Below are 19,520 nucleotides of genomic sequence, written 5' to 3'. Positions count from 1 at the left end.
CTCCCTCTGAGAAACAACTTTTATAGAATTAATCAGAATTCAGATTCAGTAAAAATAAACATATAACTCTGACATGTAAGCAGATTTTTAACCTCAATGAGTTTCTCTCCTGGTTAAATATATATATTTTTTAAAAAGCAGTGGGAGAGGGCTTTCAGTCCTCATTGGTGTCCGAATGAAAGTGCTGTTGATTTATTGATAGTGATATCCTTGTGTACATGAAGCAGAGGTGTGCTGCTCATCAACACTTCCTGCAGTGTGACTTGGATGAACATCATCATTATGGTGTTGGGACTCTATCTTAGCTATAAGGCTGTAAATGACTGCACACATGTGATTGTAAAGTGTTGAAGTGTTCAAAAGAACAAAAAAAAAACCTCTTCATAAAAGTTAGTAGAATGAACACACTTATGATGAAGTCGCTGACTGTAGGAAGATTTTTATCTTTTATGTTCTCAGTTCAGTCAGAACCTCGGTCACAGTTTCTTTTGTAGGAACATTTCATACACATTTCATGAGTTTTTCAGTCACAGCGCTCATAAAGGAAAGCCAAACAGGGCGATCCGTGCTAAAGTAATGTGACCTACTTTCCTCTGGTTAAGGAAGTTATGAATTATGTAGGTTGGCTGGTTTAAGGGCGAGACTGGCCCTCTCATTTAAAAACAACAAAACCACATTCCTCAGAATGCCGTGACATTTTCAAAGACTTAATCAAGTTTAGCAGCTGAAACATGAAATGGTATGAAGTGTATGGTTTTATGCAGTAGTTTACTGAAGCTACATTCATGAAACAGTGACTACAAGCTTCATCTTAAAAGCTGCATGTTTTCTGTAGTTTTGAAAAGAAAAAAAAGCTCTGCCTCCTGTGTGTGCTCAGGTGTGAGACATTTAGTCTAATTAGAAGTGACTCTCAATCACCAGCAGTAACGTGCACAGTCACTCACCCCAATATTCACATATATGAAGGCAAAAACACAAATCAAAATACAAATTTGACCGGCAATAGAGAAGAGTCAAAACATATAAGAGATAGGCACACACCTACTTCACGAGATAGTTGGATGTGCGAAAACCTCCTTTTAAAACGTTTTCTGTTGTTTCAAAACGAGCCAATAATGATCATTTGGATTAAAGCCAGCTGAATGAAAACATGTTTGTTGTCCTTAGGATGTCTGTTTAACCACAAAGGGTCGAGAGGTGAGTCTGTGAGGTGAAGTAGTTGTCTTTATAGCTTACTGAGATGTTGGATGATGTGGTCTATGGTTGGCTTGAAGAGGGAATTCATGGCATCTGGATTCATCCTCAGCATCCCCTGAGACGACCATTTCACAAAATCCACACTGGAGGGGAGAGGAGAGAAAATCAGACACATGCTCAGGAATTAATTCTAGAAAACTTGACCTTTCCAACATCAACAAACCAGCAACCATGAAATCTGACTGTGTAGAATATTCTGTTATTATAAAGATATTAATAAGAGAAGTTTTAACTACGGTTTAACTTTTATTTCAAGGAGTTGATGAACCTCGCCCCTTCTCCTCCAGCAACCAGCCCATTAGTCAGTGTTGTTTTCAGATCTGGAGCCCGGGCTTCATATGCACACTGACATGGATTTATTCTTTGTGAGCTATGACAACATCACCCTGTGTCTGATGGAGTCTGTCTGTCAAATGATCAATCCTAAAAGAATCCATAGTATCCATCTGCTCTGATCCCATGTGTCTAATTCATGAACAGTGTGTGCAAATGCGAGTGTGTAAGTCGCCCATAAGCGAGTGCTGACGTCCGCCCCGTTACAAGTCTTTCCTGTGACACGAGACAGACTGAGTGCTTCCAGTTAGGCGTCAGAGGAGTGTCTGGGGGGCACTTGAGGGCTTCAGTTTCAGCCGTATAAACATCTTTAATGTCCCTCACTGTGGGGTAATGAAAAATCCACACAGACATGAGACAGGGCCATTAAGATCTAGACTCCATGACGGTCAGAAAGTCAATCGTTATGAGTGCTTATTGGCCGGAAGTGAAAATCATATCTCCGTTATCTTCTCTGTCTATGCTGTGTTCGTTAATGAAGTCAGGATGAGAACATTACATTTTCAAACAACCGGTCAGCTTATGTTTCTACAATTATCCATAAAACATGTTGTCACCGGGGCGCCGATAGCCTAGCGATTATGTCACATCCACATATACGGACGCTATAGTCCTCATCACAGAGGCCGTGGGTTCTAATCCGACCCTGGCCCTTTGCTGCACACCATCCCCAACTCTCTCCTGCCATGTCCTGTCTCTCTTCAGTTGATTCAATGATTATTATTATTTTTTTTTATTTAACCAGGAAAGAAACTCATTGAGATTAAAAATCTCTTTTTCAAGAGTCTCCTGGCCAAGACAGGCAGCAAAACATTAACAGAGTTTCACACGGACAACGAGCAGCCAAGCATTCAAATACAAAATACATTAGACATTAATAGACAAAAATAAAAAATCCTAACAGCAAATGTTTGTCAAAAATCATCCACAAATACATCAGGAAGAACATCTACAGCCAGATAAGGTACAATAAAGGTAAAAAGGTCAGAAAAAAATCAAACATTTTGTCACCACTCCTCTGTTTAACTTGGTTTAGACACAACCTCAGTCACCAGTAAAGATATTTGATAGCACCAAAGCTCATAAGCTCAACTCAGTATTCAGCTGCTGTATTTGGTCTGCATGTACTCACTTGCTTTTGCGCAGGGCGTGCTCCACACTGTGCCCCCTGAACTTCTTGTAGTAGTCGATGAAGGAAAAGGGCAGGTTAATATTGAGTGGGTTGGTTCTGTCCGGGGCGGCTGCCCTCTTTCGAGACTCAAACGCGATCATCAGGTCCACCCAGGCGGCCGGCCTCTTAATCTTAAATTGGTCAATGAAATCCTGGCCAAAGATCTTACACAGGAGCTTCTCAAACTCATAGTCAATCCCAATAGAGCCGTAGGGACCACCTGGGGAAAGAAGGGAGTGTGTTCGTGAAAGGATAAAAAAAATAAAAATAAGATGCAACCTGAGCATCTTAACAGGGAAGAAGAAGTGATATGTCTTCTTACCTGAGGCCTTATAGAGCTCCTTTAGGTGTCCCTCTGGAAGACGGATCTGATGGACTGTCAGGTCGACAGTCCCCCCGCCACAATCCACCACCACATAACGGTCACCTACACACACAATCATCAAAAATGTATCAGACACGAAGCTGCAGCGCTGCTCTTTTTTTAAAGAAACATCTCTAAAGGAGGCGAGATGTGCCTCTCTGTGACGCTTTAGCTTCTTGAACCAGAGCACGGAGAGAACAGCTGACCTACAGTTCTGCAGCACAAAGGTGAGGAGGTGAAAGAAGAGAAATTGGATGAGTTAGGGAGCGGGGCTTTGGCTTTGGTAAAGACATGATTGTGGACAAAAGCCAGCCGCTTTAGAAACAAAGGATTTACACAGTGACACACATTCAAAGTCAGTTATTTTCTCCTAAATCTCTCCATCACTGTTTTAAGTCTGGATGTGCAGATCTTCTTATTACATTCAAAAGCCAGATTCACAAGTATTTCACTATAAAAGCTCTTCAAATAATAGAATGACAGTTAGTCATCCACATTTTTAAGCTCACATAATCTTTTTATTTCGGTTCATGATTTTATTTTGAAAAATTAGAGAATAGATGTGTGGGAAACAAGCCCTATGAAGAAACAACTATTTTCTGGCAGCTTATGTTTTAGCAGAGTCATTGGTTGTGTTTGAGTGATTAGAAATCCAGCAGTCTGTGGCACAGACACGGAAAGTAAACAAAGTTGAGCTAGTAACAGCTTACAGCTTACTTGAATCAAATATTCAGGATGCGCGTGTGTGTATATATATTGTGTCTGTTACGTACTCCTCTGGGATTCTGTGCTATGTTTGTTATAGTTTATTTTTAGTTATGTTTTTATTGTGACCTGCAGAAGGACTGCAGATGATACTAGCTCTAAGCTAACTCTGCAATGCATTAAATGGCAACATTGATGTTTAATATTGCACATGGTCCCTTTAAAAATAAAATACATTAAAATCATCTGTCTGATACGTTCTCATTGGTTTGTTTGCACTGATGTTGAGAGTAAAATCAATGTTTATACCTGCATGTTTACATGAGTGCAGAATTCAAGAGACCACAGGAGCTGATGTGACAGCATTACTTTGAGTGCGTCCTCTAAATTGGGACAACTTAACGGAATCAACCAGAGCATCGACTCATACACTAGGTACTTCAAGATGTTAAGGAACATCAGCACTTTAAGAATTTAGATTTATTGCAACTTAAGTCTCATCATAATATCTATTTGTTTATGATAAAAGCTTCTCACCATGTCCATATCTTAGATGTGACAATAAACCGAGTTACATCCAGATCATTTGAACGTCTACTTGAAGGTTAAAATGAAAGTATGGACACCTGAAATGTTGCTGATAGTCCCTCATTGAAACCTTGCTCTTAGCGACAGACTGTCTTATGTGAAGTAAATCTTTAAATGGTTATTGAAGCTCAGTTCAACCGTGTGTTTCTCTTGATGCTTATAAACGGATGACTCTGCAGTTCTTCCAGATTCTTAGCAACAAAATATAACTGCCCAATGTGCGTGGTCTCTGTAAATTAAATGTTAGTCAAAAAAGGAACTCATTTCGGGTACAAACATGCAATCAAATAAAACACAACAAAACACAATGGAAAACACGTAAAAATGTAACAAAAACCACATTATTTCATATTTTACCTTTGATGCCTTTCTGCAAATGTTTCTCTTACTGATTCTAGATTGTTCCCTGAGCATGCTGGGTCTACCACTACCTAACATCTAAATCTAGTTCCTAACATATCAGATAAGCAGCAAGGAAAACAGAGAGAGCATTTACCCTACAGGTAAAGGAAAAGGAAATAGTAAACAGATGAGTAAGAGAAGAGAAAGACTCTACCTTCTTCCAGCTCCGACCAAAGCTCCCCTATGACATTTTCCACCAAAAATGTGCGGCTCTGCCGGTTGCGCCGTACATGCTCCTTAGCTGGTTGTTAACAGAAAGAGAATGTTCTGGTGAGTGTGATGAAGGCGTGAAGCTCTGCTGTGTGAAGCCGTGGAGCTCATATATACAGGGGTGTGTAAAGGCAAGCTGCAAGCTGAGGTGCACACGTGTCCACACTGTGAGCAAGTCTGACTCTGATCGAGGTTCTCCCATGTGTCACTTATATTCTCCACAACTGAGTTTACTCCAGTAATAAACACATCATTTTCCTGTTCGACACATATTCATGTAAAGTACATACAAGTATAAAGGACTATCTGTCACAACTAGGGATGTCATAATTCTCCACATCCACAAGTTGATCCCACATGTGATTTTGAGGTCAGAGGACCAGGAGAACCAACCAGGAGAGTTTACAGGACATTCTGCACAACATGTCTGAATGTCCTGTATAGTTTTAATGGTTGGCAGTTAATGGGTCTGCAGTTTACTTTATACTTTGTATTTTTATTTTCATTGTATTCCTATCTATTCTGATTTTATTTGCATTCATATGCATGCTTTTCTTCTTTTCTTTTCACTGCTGAAACATCTGAGTTTCCCCACAGGGGCAGATTTATGATTTATAACGATTCTATCGTCTATTAAACGTACAATATGTAAAATTCTATGACAATGTTTACATTAAAATATCTACATTAATTTAAAATAGACTAATCCTATGTAATATATATTTTTTGTTGAGTACTTCCATGACCTCTAATATTTCCAACAGTCATTAAAGCCAGAGAAAACAGAGCCATGACAGACAGAATGTTTATCGTTGCCGTAGAAACACCGGATGTTATGTCAAAGACTGCTACAAACTTGTAAACAAACTTATGAGAATGTTACATTAAATCTATTACGAGGACTTTCTTCTTGTTTTGCTCGCCTCGTGAATTTGTGGCACCCCTCGTCCCAACCTGCTGACTGATCTAGTTGCTCAAAGTGAGAACATGCAGTAAAAGGGACAGGTTTGAATGTGAAACAGAATATTAAGGCAAAATTAATAATGAATCTTGTATTATGTGATCAAACCTTAATTTGACCTTCTCAGTTGGTTTTATATAAAACATTTGAATTTCTAAAGAAAACCATGCGAAGAGGGCAGCATGACAAGAACATCGATCAATCATGCTCCATTAATGGGAAGGTCAATGAATACATGTTGTTACATCAGTTCTGATATTAACGTTTAAAAAAGCAAACATAAGCTCATCTTCTAAAAACACTTTAAAAAACCTGACTTCTTAACGATGACTGTCTAAAGGCTACGTAAGCTGCAGCACAGTGCAGCGCTGTGACCTGCTGTTGACTGGCTGATAGCAGGAAGACCTGGCAGAAGAGAATGTCAGCAGGACATTTCCTCTCACATGAAGGAAACAATAGAGAGAAGGAAAGAACAACTCTTCTGCTCTCATTAGCCTCACAGAGGGCATGAGAGAGGTCTCCAGTTAGCAGTATTTCAGCCTCACTATAGAAACCATGTCAATGTTAGTACGGGTTTGTCACAGCAGATAAATTACTTCAGAGTGAACGTATATTTCATAAAGTTTCATTTTTTATGATAATATTAGCTAGAGGTTGCTTCAGTGTGAATGCTTGTTATGTCAACAGGAAACAGAGGCAGTGGTTATATTGTTTATCTTGACAACAGCTCAAAGGGGATTACTCAATTCATTGTCTGCCATAGGAATATCAAGATCTTTTTTTTTGGACAGCTGGAGTTGAACAGAAGTAGTCAGACATAAAATCGTGATTTAGGGAGTTTAGGTGGTTTAGCTCAGCAGATAGTGACAGGTTCAACTCCAGGCCTGCGACCATTTGGTGCAAATCCCCCCCCCCCCCCCCCTTTCTCTCTTCCCCACCCCAAGGCGAAGGCTAAACAGTCGTGCCAATTAGAGCCGAACGGAGTCAGGAACATCTTCATGTAGGATTGTAGCAACATTTAAGTATCTTACATGCAGAGAACAAGAATGTTCTTTACTACCAAATTCACTCTTTTGATTTTTGAATTCCTGAAGTAAGACAGAAAATATGTCTTAACACCATTTATTTGTGATTAAAAATAATAATAATAATGAATCTATTTTTGACAACAACGATTCAATAATCTGTTGTGCAGGCTTCTCTCATGCTGTGTTGAACATCATTATCTTTATCAGTAGTTAGCTAAAACAGCTCATTACACAGTCTGTGAGCTTAACTCATTATATGGAACGTGTCTTCAAATAAAAGCCCTGGCCTGTGGCTGAAGCAGCCTGGAGAGTGTGTAAACAGTCTTTGGACTGAAGCTGTAAAAAGGAAAATACAAAATGTTTGTCCTGGAGATAAACTAGTCAAACTGCTAACTGATGTTCTTTTGTCATGTTGGCCCTCTGGCGATGTTAGGAGCGTGTCAGAGGTCGGTAAATTAGTTTATGTAAATATATGTCAACCTGGACTGTCTCTGAAGTTAAGTTTTTGTCTCGACCCAAGAGAGGCTAGGATTTATAGCCAGGCTAATGACACTACATAATGTATACTATAATGCTAATAGTACAGAACAATATATTATTATAATATTATTATATTCATCTTCGTGATATGGTTCCTTTTGATTTTGTGTACCACTTTCTTATTAATTATTTGAACTAACTATTGTGTAGGTTTTACTGCTTGGGCCCATTGAATATTGTTCATTAACGACACAGCCTCAGGGAGTGACGGCACACTTTTTAGAGTTTCCAGTGTAGCCAGTTAGTAATACATACTCCCTTTTCCATTTGTTGCTTTTGTTTACAGTCAGACCTGCAAATTCTGAGACAAGAAAGGCGTCGGACTGAAGAGGCGAAAGAGTGGATCGCTGCATGCAGATATAAATACAGCTCTAAATCAAAGTAAAATCGTCCTATTTTGCTCTCCATACGGGTTTTTTTTTCTGCCTAAAGTCCAGTTCCTATGACTAGTGTGAGTGCTCCGATCCGTGCTCAAGCCCGGTACACTTCCTTTGTCCAAGCACGCTTGAAATAAGTGTGCTTCGGCACAACTTTGTCTAGAGTGATTGGCCTTAAGAGACACTGTTTACTGTAACTATGCTTTATAAATAGTAAAAACTTGAATAATAAAGTTCAGTGAAGTTGCTGAGTGAGGCACTATGGTCCACAATATGACATGCAAACACAACAACAGCTACACACTCTGACCAACACAATAAAGAAATCAACAAACCACATAAATCAAACTGATACGACTAAAGAGATCAAAGAACGTCGACTTCAGATTATTTTTTCCTGAGCCGGAGCATTTGGTCTGGTGACATAAGAGACAATAATATGATGTGAGGGGGAAGGAAGATGGAGGTTAAACCAGCCTGTCACATAAAGGACCTTTTAAAGAAACATCTTTATTACAGGACACCTTTGGTGACAGTGGATGGATTTGAAGTAAGAAAAATGTTTCATGATCAGTGCAGATTAATGGAATATTTGCTGTTTCCAAAATCATTCATTTCTAACTGTAAAGTACATTCAAAAAATGACTTGAGTCATGTCTGAAAGCCATTTGAAATATTTCCCTATATTGACATCTGCATTGACATCCCTAGAAAGGGTTGAGTAGTCCAAGGTGACACAACAGTTGTGATGTGGTATGGTGGGGTTGATGAAAAAAAAGATGGTCAAGTTAAAGTGTGACCCGTGTGTTTAAAGCTGTGTTTAGAATATTTAACTTCTCTTTTTCCATTGCTTAAATAATTGGATTTCTTATTGACAGTGAGAGAATAGTGACCAGAGACAACCTGTGACTTAACATTGATTACTGAACAAACTCTTCACTGTTTGCATGATTTGTATATATTAGATATCTATATGGAACAGTTATACATTTGCTAATTTACTGCAAAACAACTAATTTAATGAAAAAACTTAAACAAGTCAAGTTATTTTGTCTAAAACGAAGTTCAAATCTTTTCTCCAGCACGTTGTATGACTTTAAAGGAGCAGTATGTAAGATATTTACTGAATTCAACCACCAGACATTAAGGAAACATGCTATGTGAAGTGCTGGCTTCTCTGACAACAATGCAGCAGCCAGTATGTCCTCCTTCTAACTTTAGATTCTGGTCCTGAGGGGTTTGTTTTTGTTCTAACCAGAGAAGGGAGGCGGTTTAAGACTCCCCAAACACAGCCACTGTGGACGCCCCTCGGTTGGTCATGGAAACCAACAGGTGTTACAGTGATGAAAGCGGGCAAATGGACTGGTTCATATATAACTGATTCCATCTGACCTAAAAGCCTCGGCATTTCTCCAATAAGCTCCATGAACAGAAAGGTAGTAAAACTAGGATAAATATTGGAGATGCTTTTGAAAAATGAAGAGAGGTAAGAACGCACTGCAGAAAGGTTAAAGACCGATGAGGAGCTGGCTAAACACTGAAGCTTTCATGTCCATGACATGGCAACCTGCGTGCACATGGGCTTTATGGAGGAAGGGGGCAGGGGGGAGACAGCTCTCTCTAATGTTTTGAATTTAGACTGTGTACAATTTCTTAAGGATGCATGATAGAGTTACATACTGCTCCTTTAAGTACAGTTTATTCTACTTATAAATGTGTACTTCTACGATCTCAACGTTTTGTGTTCTGGGAGGATATTAGTGCGCTGTAATAAAACCAGAGATATGAATAATCTATCACTGAACTTCCCATTATAAATAATGTGTACTTTTTTAAAGGGATAGAGTCTCACAGGAGAAAAAGTAAAGTTGAAACATGGTGTTTGGAGGGAAATCAAAAGTGATTGTGTCTGTTAAGGCCCATGCATTCCCTGTCTGAATTGTAAAAAAGAAAGCATGTTTACCATTACCTGGAGAAACTATGGAGGAAGGAAGGAAACACAGTATGTTACAAAGTTAAGAATGCATTCAACCCAAAGGGACGAGTATAATAGATGATCAAGGAAGCATGGAGTCAGTGATAATGACTGTTCAATGAGCATCATCGTCATATCAATGCAAACAGCGTCACGTGATGTCGGGGATGACGTGACATACCTTGGGTCATACCGCTGCCCACGTTGTCAGTGGGGCTAATGCCGTTCTGGGTGGTTTTGGAATCCAGGTCCACCATCTGGTGGAGGCGGAGTTTGCGGCAATAGATCGATGCTGCCTCAGGTTCTAAGGCGATGATCAGCTGCTCTGGGTTTTCACGGGGCACCAGACCAGACTACACAGGGGCAGAATAAAGACATGGAAATAATAAGCATTAAACACCCCAAGGTTCCCCACGAAAGCACAAGGAGGCGGATGAATCTCATAAAAGTGCAACAAAGAGAAGAGGTCTGTGGCAGAGATGGGAGATGAAGCAATACAGAGACTCATCAATGACGCAAGTACAGCTCTTCAGATAGTTAAAAGCCACAGGTAAGCAGTAACATGAAACAGCTCATCCTGCCGGGGCCTGGTCATTGAGATGCTCTCCGACCAGCACTCTGACGAATAATGAGTGTTTGTGGGGCTATTTGAAGTTTGACACAATGTCAGTACATGCACGCTGAGGAGCAGCAGCAGCAGAAGCAGCAGCCTCTGCCTCCGTCTTCACAGGATGCTTCCGGGCACAGTTCTGACTGTAGGTCACCCACATTTTGGCAGTGCTCAGAACCCACACACATACTTCAATACTCGAGGCATAAAAATACTCCTCAGGTTGTTCAGGTTGTGGTATAACACATACTACTGAAATGCCACATTAAATGTGAGTGTGCAGCGTGCTAGTTAGAACTGAGTCAGGTTTTATAGAGCAGAATGACTGATGGCTGTGAGTATATTTTCACAGTTTAAATTAATAGACAAAAATGTGTCCAAGTTAACATACCATTACAAAACGTGAGCAATGACACAAAAGCAATGTTCTAATTAAAAGCTGCTGGCGAGGAACAATGAGGCTTATTTCACAATCAGACAGTAAAACAGAAACGAGTAGTTTCACACAAAAAAAGAGATAAGACCCGAGGGATGGATCATAGGAGAGAAGGGGTGAAGCCAAAAGGGCAAGAGAAAGTGTTATGGGTGGTGTAATGTGCTGAGACAAGCTAACAGATGATGAAATCAGAGAAGGATGAGGAGGAGGAGGACGAGGAGGAGGAGTGAGCAGTGAGCTGCTGTCCCTCAGTCCTCCATGAACAGCCAATGAAATGATCCATGCTGCCTGATGCTGAGTCACTGCAGATGCTCAGCGCTCCCTTCGCGCACTTTCTCTCTACTCTCCATCCACTCACCCCTGCATCCCCGCCCACCCAGCCCTACTGCAGATAACAGTTCTGTTTCTGTCCTCATCTACATCCCTCCTCCTCTCATCCTGCTCCTCTTTTAGCACACATACACACACACACACATCCACACACCCACACACACACAGGGGTGTGATCAGGAGAAAAGGATGATATCATGGAGTAGAAAGCTGGGAAACATGAAGCCAGAAGAGTCCAGACCAACAAATTTGAATGTATTGTTTTGGTTACTCAAACAAAGAAATTAAGATTTTTGGGAAATATGCAGATTTTCTTTCTTTCCAAGAGTAATTTAAGATCATTGATATCAAGCTGATGCCTCTTATCAGCACAAACTATTCTGGAGTATAACCAAAATCTCTGAAGCACAATGTGTGGTTTTAGGTGTAGAGACTTAGTGAACATGAAAGTGCAGTGACGGTGCACAGCTTTTTAACTTGTACTCGTCATTGGTTGGCTATCATCGTGACTGGAAATGGAAATAGGATCAACACAGACAACAGCTTAGATTTAACCAAATTCTCTTAACCAAATGTACACACACACACACACACACACACACACACACACATACACACACACACATACACATACACACACACACACACACACACACACACACACACACACACACACGTGTAGACACACATGAGCAGACCCCTTTCCCCCATCCAATCACGGCTTTCCTGTCTCTTCCTCTCATCCTCCTTTAGCCTCTTTTATTACTGCAGACAGCCACACCCAGGTGACCACTCTGGGGTGGCTGGACACACACACAAACACACACACACACACACACACACTAATAAGATGTCTACTTGTGAGGTTAGTCTTTCCCTCATTCTATTTTTTCCTCTGTCTTCGTGTGTCTCTACATCGATGACTCTGACTCCCTCTCAGTGTCCTCTACCACGGTCTGGAGGTCACTGTGTGTGTGTGTGTGTGTGTGTGTGTGTGCATGCACACACAGTAGGCACGTTTCAGTGATTTCAGTAATGTGTCACTCTGCAGAAATACCTTTTTTTTTAAATCCCATCCCATCATATCTGTGATTTTTAGTTTTCCCTGAAAACAATAGGCAGGGTTTCTGGTCAGTGAAACGCATGCAGCTCATGGTGATGTAACATTGACATGACAAGTAACATGAGCGCAACATGAATATGCATGCTCTATTTCAAGCTAGCACAATCTTTCTGTGTACATACATGTATGTATGTGTGCATAGTGAAACCTAGACATACATACTACTATGATCTGCCAGAGACGCTCACTACGAGCACCATATCTTCGCTGATGTGAAACAGTGCAGCATCGGTGATCCTCTTGAGACTCTTCTTCTCTAAGGACGCTAATGTGTATGTGTTTTTGTGCTAATGTTTGTCGTTTCAGGCTGCCATTGTCTTGGAGAACATACAGAACCAAACAGAAAGCACCAGTTTCTTATACCTCTTACACTAACCGGCAATCTGCTGCCTGTTCCTTACTTTGGTACAAGTTGCTGCTACTTTTAGTTTTGGCACGAGTCTTACAACAAAAGTCAGAGCACAAACACTGAAAGAACCTTCTCAGCCTACCTTATAGGCAGCTTCCCTCATAAACTGCTTTGCAGGCATCTTCCAGATGGCAGGAACAGTGATCACCCATCTCACATCGTTGTTGTCGAAGTCTCCCCCTGTCTGATCACTCAGCTCCTGTAGGACAAGTCAAACAACAGCTACAGGTTAGGAACATGTGGGGTAGATTTCTCAAATCTCATATAAATGTATAAGAGGTCAGGTTAATGGAATTTAATTTTCCTTCACTACTCAACCCTTTCTTGTTAATAAATCTTCCATTTATAATGTAACAACTTACAACATGCCCTGGTCAGATAAGGTTTTAAACTTTTATTTAATTTAAATAATTTAAACAAACTGACATTTTCTTCATGATTCAACTCGTATTTTTTACAGTGTAGCTATAAATGTGTCATGAGGAAAAATGCATGGTTTTTGTAAAACAACAGTAAATACATGCGTGATGATGGAGGTATTTCACCTTCAGTGCTTGCTCCTTAAAGAAGGCCAACGCATATGCAAAGATATCCAGCGCTTTCACTCGCTTCCCATTGGCTGCATGGAGATCTGTGTCGATGGACAGATTCTGTTTGCAAGGAGAAGGTGGTAAAGTTAAGAGTTTTACAGAGGACTTCAATCTTAAACAATGTAACAGAAAAAACATCATCATGTTGAGATGAGATATAAGGTGAGGGATGATATCACATGATCAGTGTTCTCCTGAGTGGGTTTGACACATAGCTGACACTAACTGAAACCTGTAAGATGTTGATTTCTGTCATTTGAGTCTTACCAGGGATTCTCAACAGCCTACAGCCAGACTGCTATAAAATATTCATGGTGACCAGAGGATGATTCCTAATGGCTTCTGTAAGCCAGTGACCTTTCCTCCAGCTCAATCGTCCAGCTAAAGGATATGTCTAATGTTATTCTAAATAAAATGTCCACATGAAGAAAGATGTATTAGAAGTCAATTATAAACAGGCTTCGATAGTTTTCTATTCTGGAAACATGTCTGATTAAAACAGCACAGCAGACACAGAGGCACACTGCTGATGGAACAGCATCATCCAGACTGAGTCCTGCAGAGATTTACTGGCACTAAAGGAGCACTGAGCCTACAGTCAGTGGCTAAAATGCCTACCACATGAAAATAAATAGAAAGAGCAGTGTGCTGCAGTTTCAGCCAAGGTGAGACACTCAGTATGCTAAAAACAAAGAAGTAATTTACAGATCTGCTTGTCATGTATTGTCTGTCTGTGCGGTTTATTTGCATCCTTACTGCAGTGGTGTGGAGCTTCATTTTGAATTTTTCCAGGTACAGCCAGTGTTTAGAGTCGCTGGGGTCTAGGTCGTGGTAGAAGTCACGAGCAGCGTAGCCAAAGCTGTGGAACTTCCTGTCTGGAGTCAGCAGGATTGTGGTCGGAGTCTTCTGGTTTGACACACCAGGGTCTCCGCCTTCCCAACGCCTAGGAAGAGACAAGTGAGCTATTAAAACGTGTGCTGATGAATCTATGTTACTATTTCTGTATTAAATGTATTTATATAAAGAGGTCTCCTGTGCAAAATCATTGTTTGTATGATTCAGTTTAAACTGATCTGAAATAAAAACAATGAGAACTTAAATACAACTCTCATACCCTCGCCACAAGCAAAACTACAAATGTAATTGGTAAATGGACTTGAGCTTGTATAGCGCTTATCTAGTCGTACGACAACTCAAAGCGCTTTTACACCATAGTCACACCAACCCATTCACACACTGATGGTTGCTATGTAAAGTGTCCATCAGAATGAAATAATCCCATTCATACACACTCATACAACGCTGATGAAGCAGCGGGAGTAACTTGGGGTTAAGTGTCTTCCCTAATCACATCATACATGTGGCTTCAGGAGCAACCTTCTGCTTGAGAGACGACCAAGAACCAACTGAGACTCAGCCTCAGGCACTCTAATCATCTAATAATCAGCAACATACCAACAATCCATCTTTTCACTTAGTAAAAATGTGATAATATCTCAAAAACTTAAACTCATAAGTAATAAGTATGATTTTTTTAGTGTTTCTTAATTCAGGATTGTTTTAGATCAATTTGTTTTCTGTGCTCATCATTGGAAATTTGATGGAAAAACAATATAATTTTTTTTTAATTTGTATTTTTGAAAAAACAAGAATAATTTGATTATATCTAATGTTTTTTTTTACTCACACAACCAATCTTCGTTTGTATGGATTTCAAGGATATAAATAATTTCTATAAACTACTCCAAGAAATCACATCACAATCATCAAAAATGTATAGGAGGACGCTGACAGACCACCTCAGCATCGACCTAAGGGTTAATCAAATGTAGACTTTTGGATCCCTGAGCAGGTTGAAATTGGGAGCTGAATAGTGTTCTGAGGGGAATCCTCCATTAAGCCATCACTCTTTTGGGACTGACATCATTTTCAAAAAGCAGTGATGTATGTATTAAAAGCTCCATGCTCTGTTCACAGTCAGCACGTTTCTCTTCATGCCTCTCTGTATCATCAAATCAGTCATTTAATGACTTCAGAACCGCTTAATGAATTCATCTTTCCAGCTAATTGAGGCTACCTCCACATGTTACTGTTTAAATGAAGGTCAGCTATTATTATCATTCTCTCTGTTCCTTGGGAGAAGTGCATGATGGGATTATGGAGGTCATCTCACAAAGAGCACCTGAGGTGAAGAACTAATTCTGGATCTCTGGGAAAAACTGGATGGAACAACTTAGGCGTGTGAGATATGAGGAGTTGGTGAGATCTCTGACATTTATTTTTGTACTATTCTTTATTTATCAGTGTGTTCATTTTAATGATCCTGTTGTTCAGGAGCAAACAACATATACCAAGAAAAGATGTTCAAGTAATTACTGTAATTTTCTTGCAATGTGGCTTTAAAAACATTCTTTCATAATGCCCATTACACACACAATTATCTTACTTTGGTTTGAGTTAAGTCACTTTGACCAAAAGTGGCAGCAACACTTAAATGTTATTATCTCATCTTCTGTGCAAAAAGTCATTAAGATGGTGATATGACTGGTAAAGTCAGTTGCACAGAAATGTTCAGCTAAAGTTTGCTTACAAACCTACACTGCACAAATAGTGTAAATGATGCTAAAATAGTGCCAGAAAAGTTCACTTTTTTTCCTCTCCTGACCTTTGCAAAGATTTTAAAGTGAACCACACACAGTGCTGGAAGGTAAGATGTGCTAGGAGATGTCTTTGTTTGCTTTGGTCTCTTTGTTGGATTTTATTTTTACAAGAAACCTATAAACTGAATGCAGGTTTCTACTTCAGGTCCAAACACCAACAACGAGCCAGGCTAGCTGACAGTGCCCATCAATAGAAGCAGCCCTCACATCACATTGAACAGTCTGCACCATGTCACTGATGTGATCACTGAGTCATGCTGGATGTTTAATAATGAATGAATTTTACTGGAAGAAGGTCAACTGAGGTGGAAAACATTAATAACACTGTCTGGAAGCTGCATCTCCTAAAAGGAGAGGAAAGACACTTCATCTTCAATCTTTCACCACCTCAGTCTATTTGTCCATAATTGTGGACAGCTAGCTTCTACTGCTACTTCTGCAATTGATTCCCTCACAACAAGTGAGGACAGCTGATGAATGCTAATGTTGGGTCTATAGGGCGAGGAATGTCTCGTAGCAGCGCAGCAGACACTCCCCTCTCAATTCCTTTATAGAAACTAAAAACCTTCTCATTGAAACAACACAGGCAGCCTGAGTCCAGCCTTTGTTTGGATAAGGATTTCAGCAGAGGATGTTCTCACACAAACTAAATAATCAGGGGGATCTGGAGCTGTTTATACTGCAAATCCTGCAGTAATGGGGAAAATATATGATTCAGTTTTATGTCACGGTAAGAGCTAATGAGCCGTGTCAGGGGAGCAATTCTAAGGCAATGTCCTGATGTATTTGTCTGATATTTTTCAAGTGTGTACATGAGGTACAGAGGAACATGGAACACTGATTTGTAACAGTTTCAAAGGGGGTTGTAGTGTCCATTTAGGGGGTTGCACTTCTGATTTGAATCTATTATTACACTAAAGATGGAGTGTTCAAGTTAAAACAGAGCATACACATATTTTACAACACACTGACTGGAAAGAAACTTTCCTGTTTCTGTGGTAACCTCTACCTTTTTGCATAAAGAGAGGATTCAGAGATGAGCGGAGAGTTTCAATGAACTGCTGGTGAATCCTTTATCAGTTTCATCTCCTGAATCTCTCATCCACAGTGCTGTATATCTAATGATTATCTCATCCACAGTGCTGTATATCTACCAATGGTTTGCACTCTGTAAAGCTAAAAACTCTACTGTCCAGCCTTTGAGTAGGCAGAAAAGCACACAAAATGTTTACGTAAGGATGTCACAACACCGATCAATGAGTGTGCATGACTGCACAGATTTTTCTTGGCACGGTTTACTCAGCACAAACTTCACTGCAAACACAACAAACTGTCTTCCATCTTGTACTGTGTGAGCTAAAGCATTCACAGTATATGAGGTTATAGTAAGTGAAGACACTGGACAGATTACTTTAGGTTTATAGAGATTCATCTGGATTCTCTTCACATCTTCAGTATGAGTTGGGACAGTTTACAGTGCAGACAGAGTGGCACTATTTAAAGATACATATATGTTTAAACACTATACTATCATCAGCCGAAGAGAGCAATGCACAGAATGTGAAGAATCACACATGAACCGGTCAACTAAACACCTGTCAGCCCGTGTTGAGATGGAAGCTGTTAACCCCTGTGGTGCCAGGCACAGAGGGCAGCAGAGCGGACCTACAGGGTCATGAGAGTCTCAGAGAGTTAAGCTCTGTTCACTGCTTACAGCGAACTCTCTACACAGAGGGATCAACTTCTTACTTTAGCTTCTTTACAATTTAACATAGAAGATGGTATTCAAAGGTCTGTGAGTAAAACTAAACCTAATTTATACAGCGTCATAACAGTAATCACACTTTATAAACCTGTTCTAAATAAAAACATACAATACACCAAACAGGCAAAGATAGGACAATTCAATTAAAGGGAGATTAATAATGAATGCATAGATTATTCATTTAAGAATAGGAAGACGGTATCATTGATTAATCCCACAAGGGGAAATGACTTTTACACTCTGTCATGAAGACATGCTACACACACATAGGCTAAAATATACACACAGAGACGCAGTGGTTAGAGTGGCGCCCCATGTATGGAGGCTTTGCTCATCCAAGCGGGAGGCCCAGGTTCAAATCCCACCTGTGGCTCCTTTCCCACATGTCATTCCCCACTTTCTCTCCTTGATTTCTGACTCCATCCACAGTCCTATCTCTCCATTAAAGGCACAAAAAGCCCAAAAAAAAAAAAAAAAAAAACATCTTTTCACTCAATCCCATATTTTTAAAGAGTCAACTCGTTGGGGGTCGTTTGTGTCAGCACATGCATGCTGGACGTACATATGCACGTCTGATTATTTCATAAAAGTCCCACACGTATGCACATACGAGCCTGACTTACAGACGGGCGTAGAGTGGACAGAATTCATTGGCCTCCACTTATTGTCACATTTTCCCCGGTCACTTGAAGTTGCCACTCAGAACATCAGGTCTCAAGAATTTCATTATGATATTTATTGACTGTATTACTTATAACATTTAAAATATACGGTTATTAAAATATCACTTCAGATGCATTAATGTATTTTTTAAGGTCCCCCCCACCCTCTCCTTGTCCCCAGTGTGTGTCTGCATTGCAGTGCTTGCCGTACCTCATTGTGTGAATGCACTCCGGCTCCTTAGTGAAGGCGTAAGCATAACCGCTTGACGTGGTGCCAAAGTCGATGGCAACCACCACCACGAAGGACGGCCCTGACGGGACCTGGTCTGTGTCATTCTGCTGGACAGAGAGGACAGTTTGACAGGGTCAGGACGTTTGATGATTGACTGTGGGATGATGTTAGCTGATTGAATTTAACAGAAGTAGCTCGCCTCACACACAAAGCAATTCACTCTCTTTTCACAGCAACGGTTCAAAATTCTTCACAAGAGGAAAAACCCTGAGTCCAGATGATTGAAATCAATAAAAAGTGAACAGTAAATAAGACACAGACTTCAACACACGCAGCAGCAGTGAATTAAATAAAGTCTGCAACATATTCCTCATGTTTGATACCTGAAAAGACACGTCATTGTCTGTCCTTATGTACTTAATCTTGCATTAAATAAAACTCTATTTCATATAATTTAATTTATGAACATTAAAATTAGTACCAACTAGTGTTGTAGTACTCAAGAAATCAAGGCCGGTCTAAAGACCACTTTATGAAGGTCTCTGTCTCATCTCGGAATCGAAACCATTATTACGCTGTCTTGTCTCGAACTCGGAGGAATCCAGATTTTAAATCAAGACCGGTCAAGACCACCACTGATGATTCAGAACAAATAACTTCCAACTCATTGATATTTTGATTTTTTTGTCTGCAACCTTCCCGGTGTTACGGTCTAGGTGAGGGACACGCCCCCTGCACATAAGATGATTTTCAGTGATGCTTATGGTCTTGTTTTTGTCTCGTCCTGCCTTG

General features: G+C 40.2%; 1 protein-coding gene across 7 annotated transcripts in view; it reads right to left on the bottom strand.

Annotated features, from left to right (window-relative positions):
• The window catches only part of hspa12a (heat shock protein 12A), a 43,390-nt gene that overhangs the window by 6,220 nt on the left and 17,650 nt on the right, over nt 1–19,520 (bottom strand). For 2 of the 7 annotated variants that reach the window (XM_065959474.1, XM_065959476.1), the window contains exons 3-12: nt 18,708–18,835; nt 14,166–14,352; nt 13,365–13,469; nt 12,902–13,018; nt 10,093–10,264; nt 9,900–9,914; nt 4,975–5,061; nt 3,084–3,188; nt 2,723–2,981; nt 1,237–1,340 (exon numbers count right to left, since the gene is read on the bottom strand). In XM_065959474.1, the coding sequence (XP_065815546.1) occupies nt 1,237–1,340; nt 2,723–2,981; nt 3,084–3,188; nt 4,975–5,061; nt 9,900–9,914; nt 10,093–10,264; nt 12,902–13,018; nt 13,365–13,469; nt 14,166–14,352; nt 18,708–18,835 (1,279 nt within the window). The remainder of the gene's footprint in view (nt 1–1,236; nt 1,341–2,722; nt 2,982–3,083; nt 3,189–4,974; nt 5,062–9,899; nt 9,915–10,092; nt 10,265–12,901; nt 13,019–13,364; nt 13,470–14,165; nt 14,353–18,707; nt 18,836–19,520) is intronic. The other 5 variants (XM_065959475.1, XM_065959477.1, XM_020626590.3 and 2 more) reach the window with 4 other exon arrangements.

Source organism: Labrus bergylta, chromosome 10 (genome assembly GCF_963930695.1).
Source record: "Labrus bergylta chromosome 10, fLabBer1.1, whole genome shotgun sequence".
NCBI classification, from domain to species: domain Eukaryota; kingdom Metazoa; phylum Chordata; class Actinopteri; order Labriformes; family Labridae; genus Labrus; species Labrus bergylta.
The sequence above is the reverse complement of the archived record's forward strand: the minus strand, read 5'-3'. Positions and strand labels throughout refer to the sequence as shown.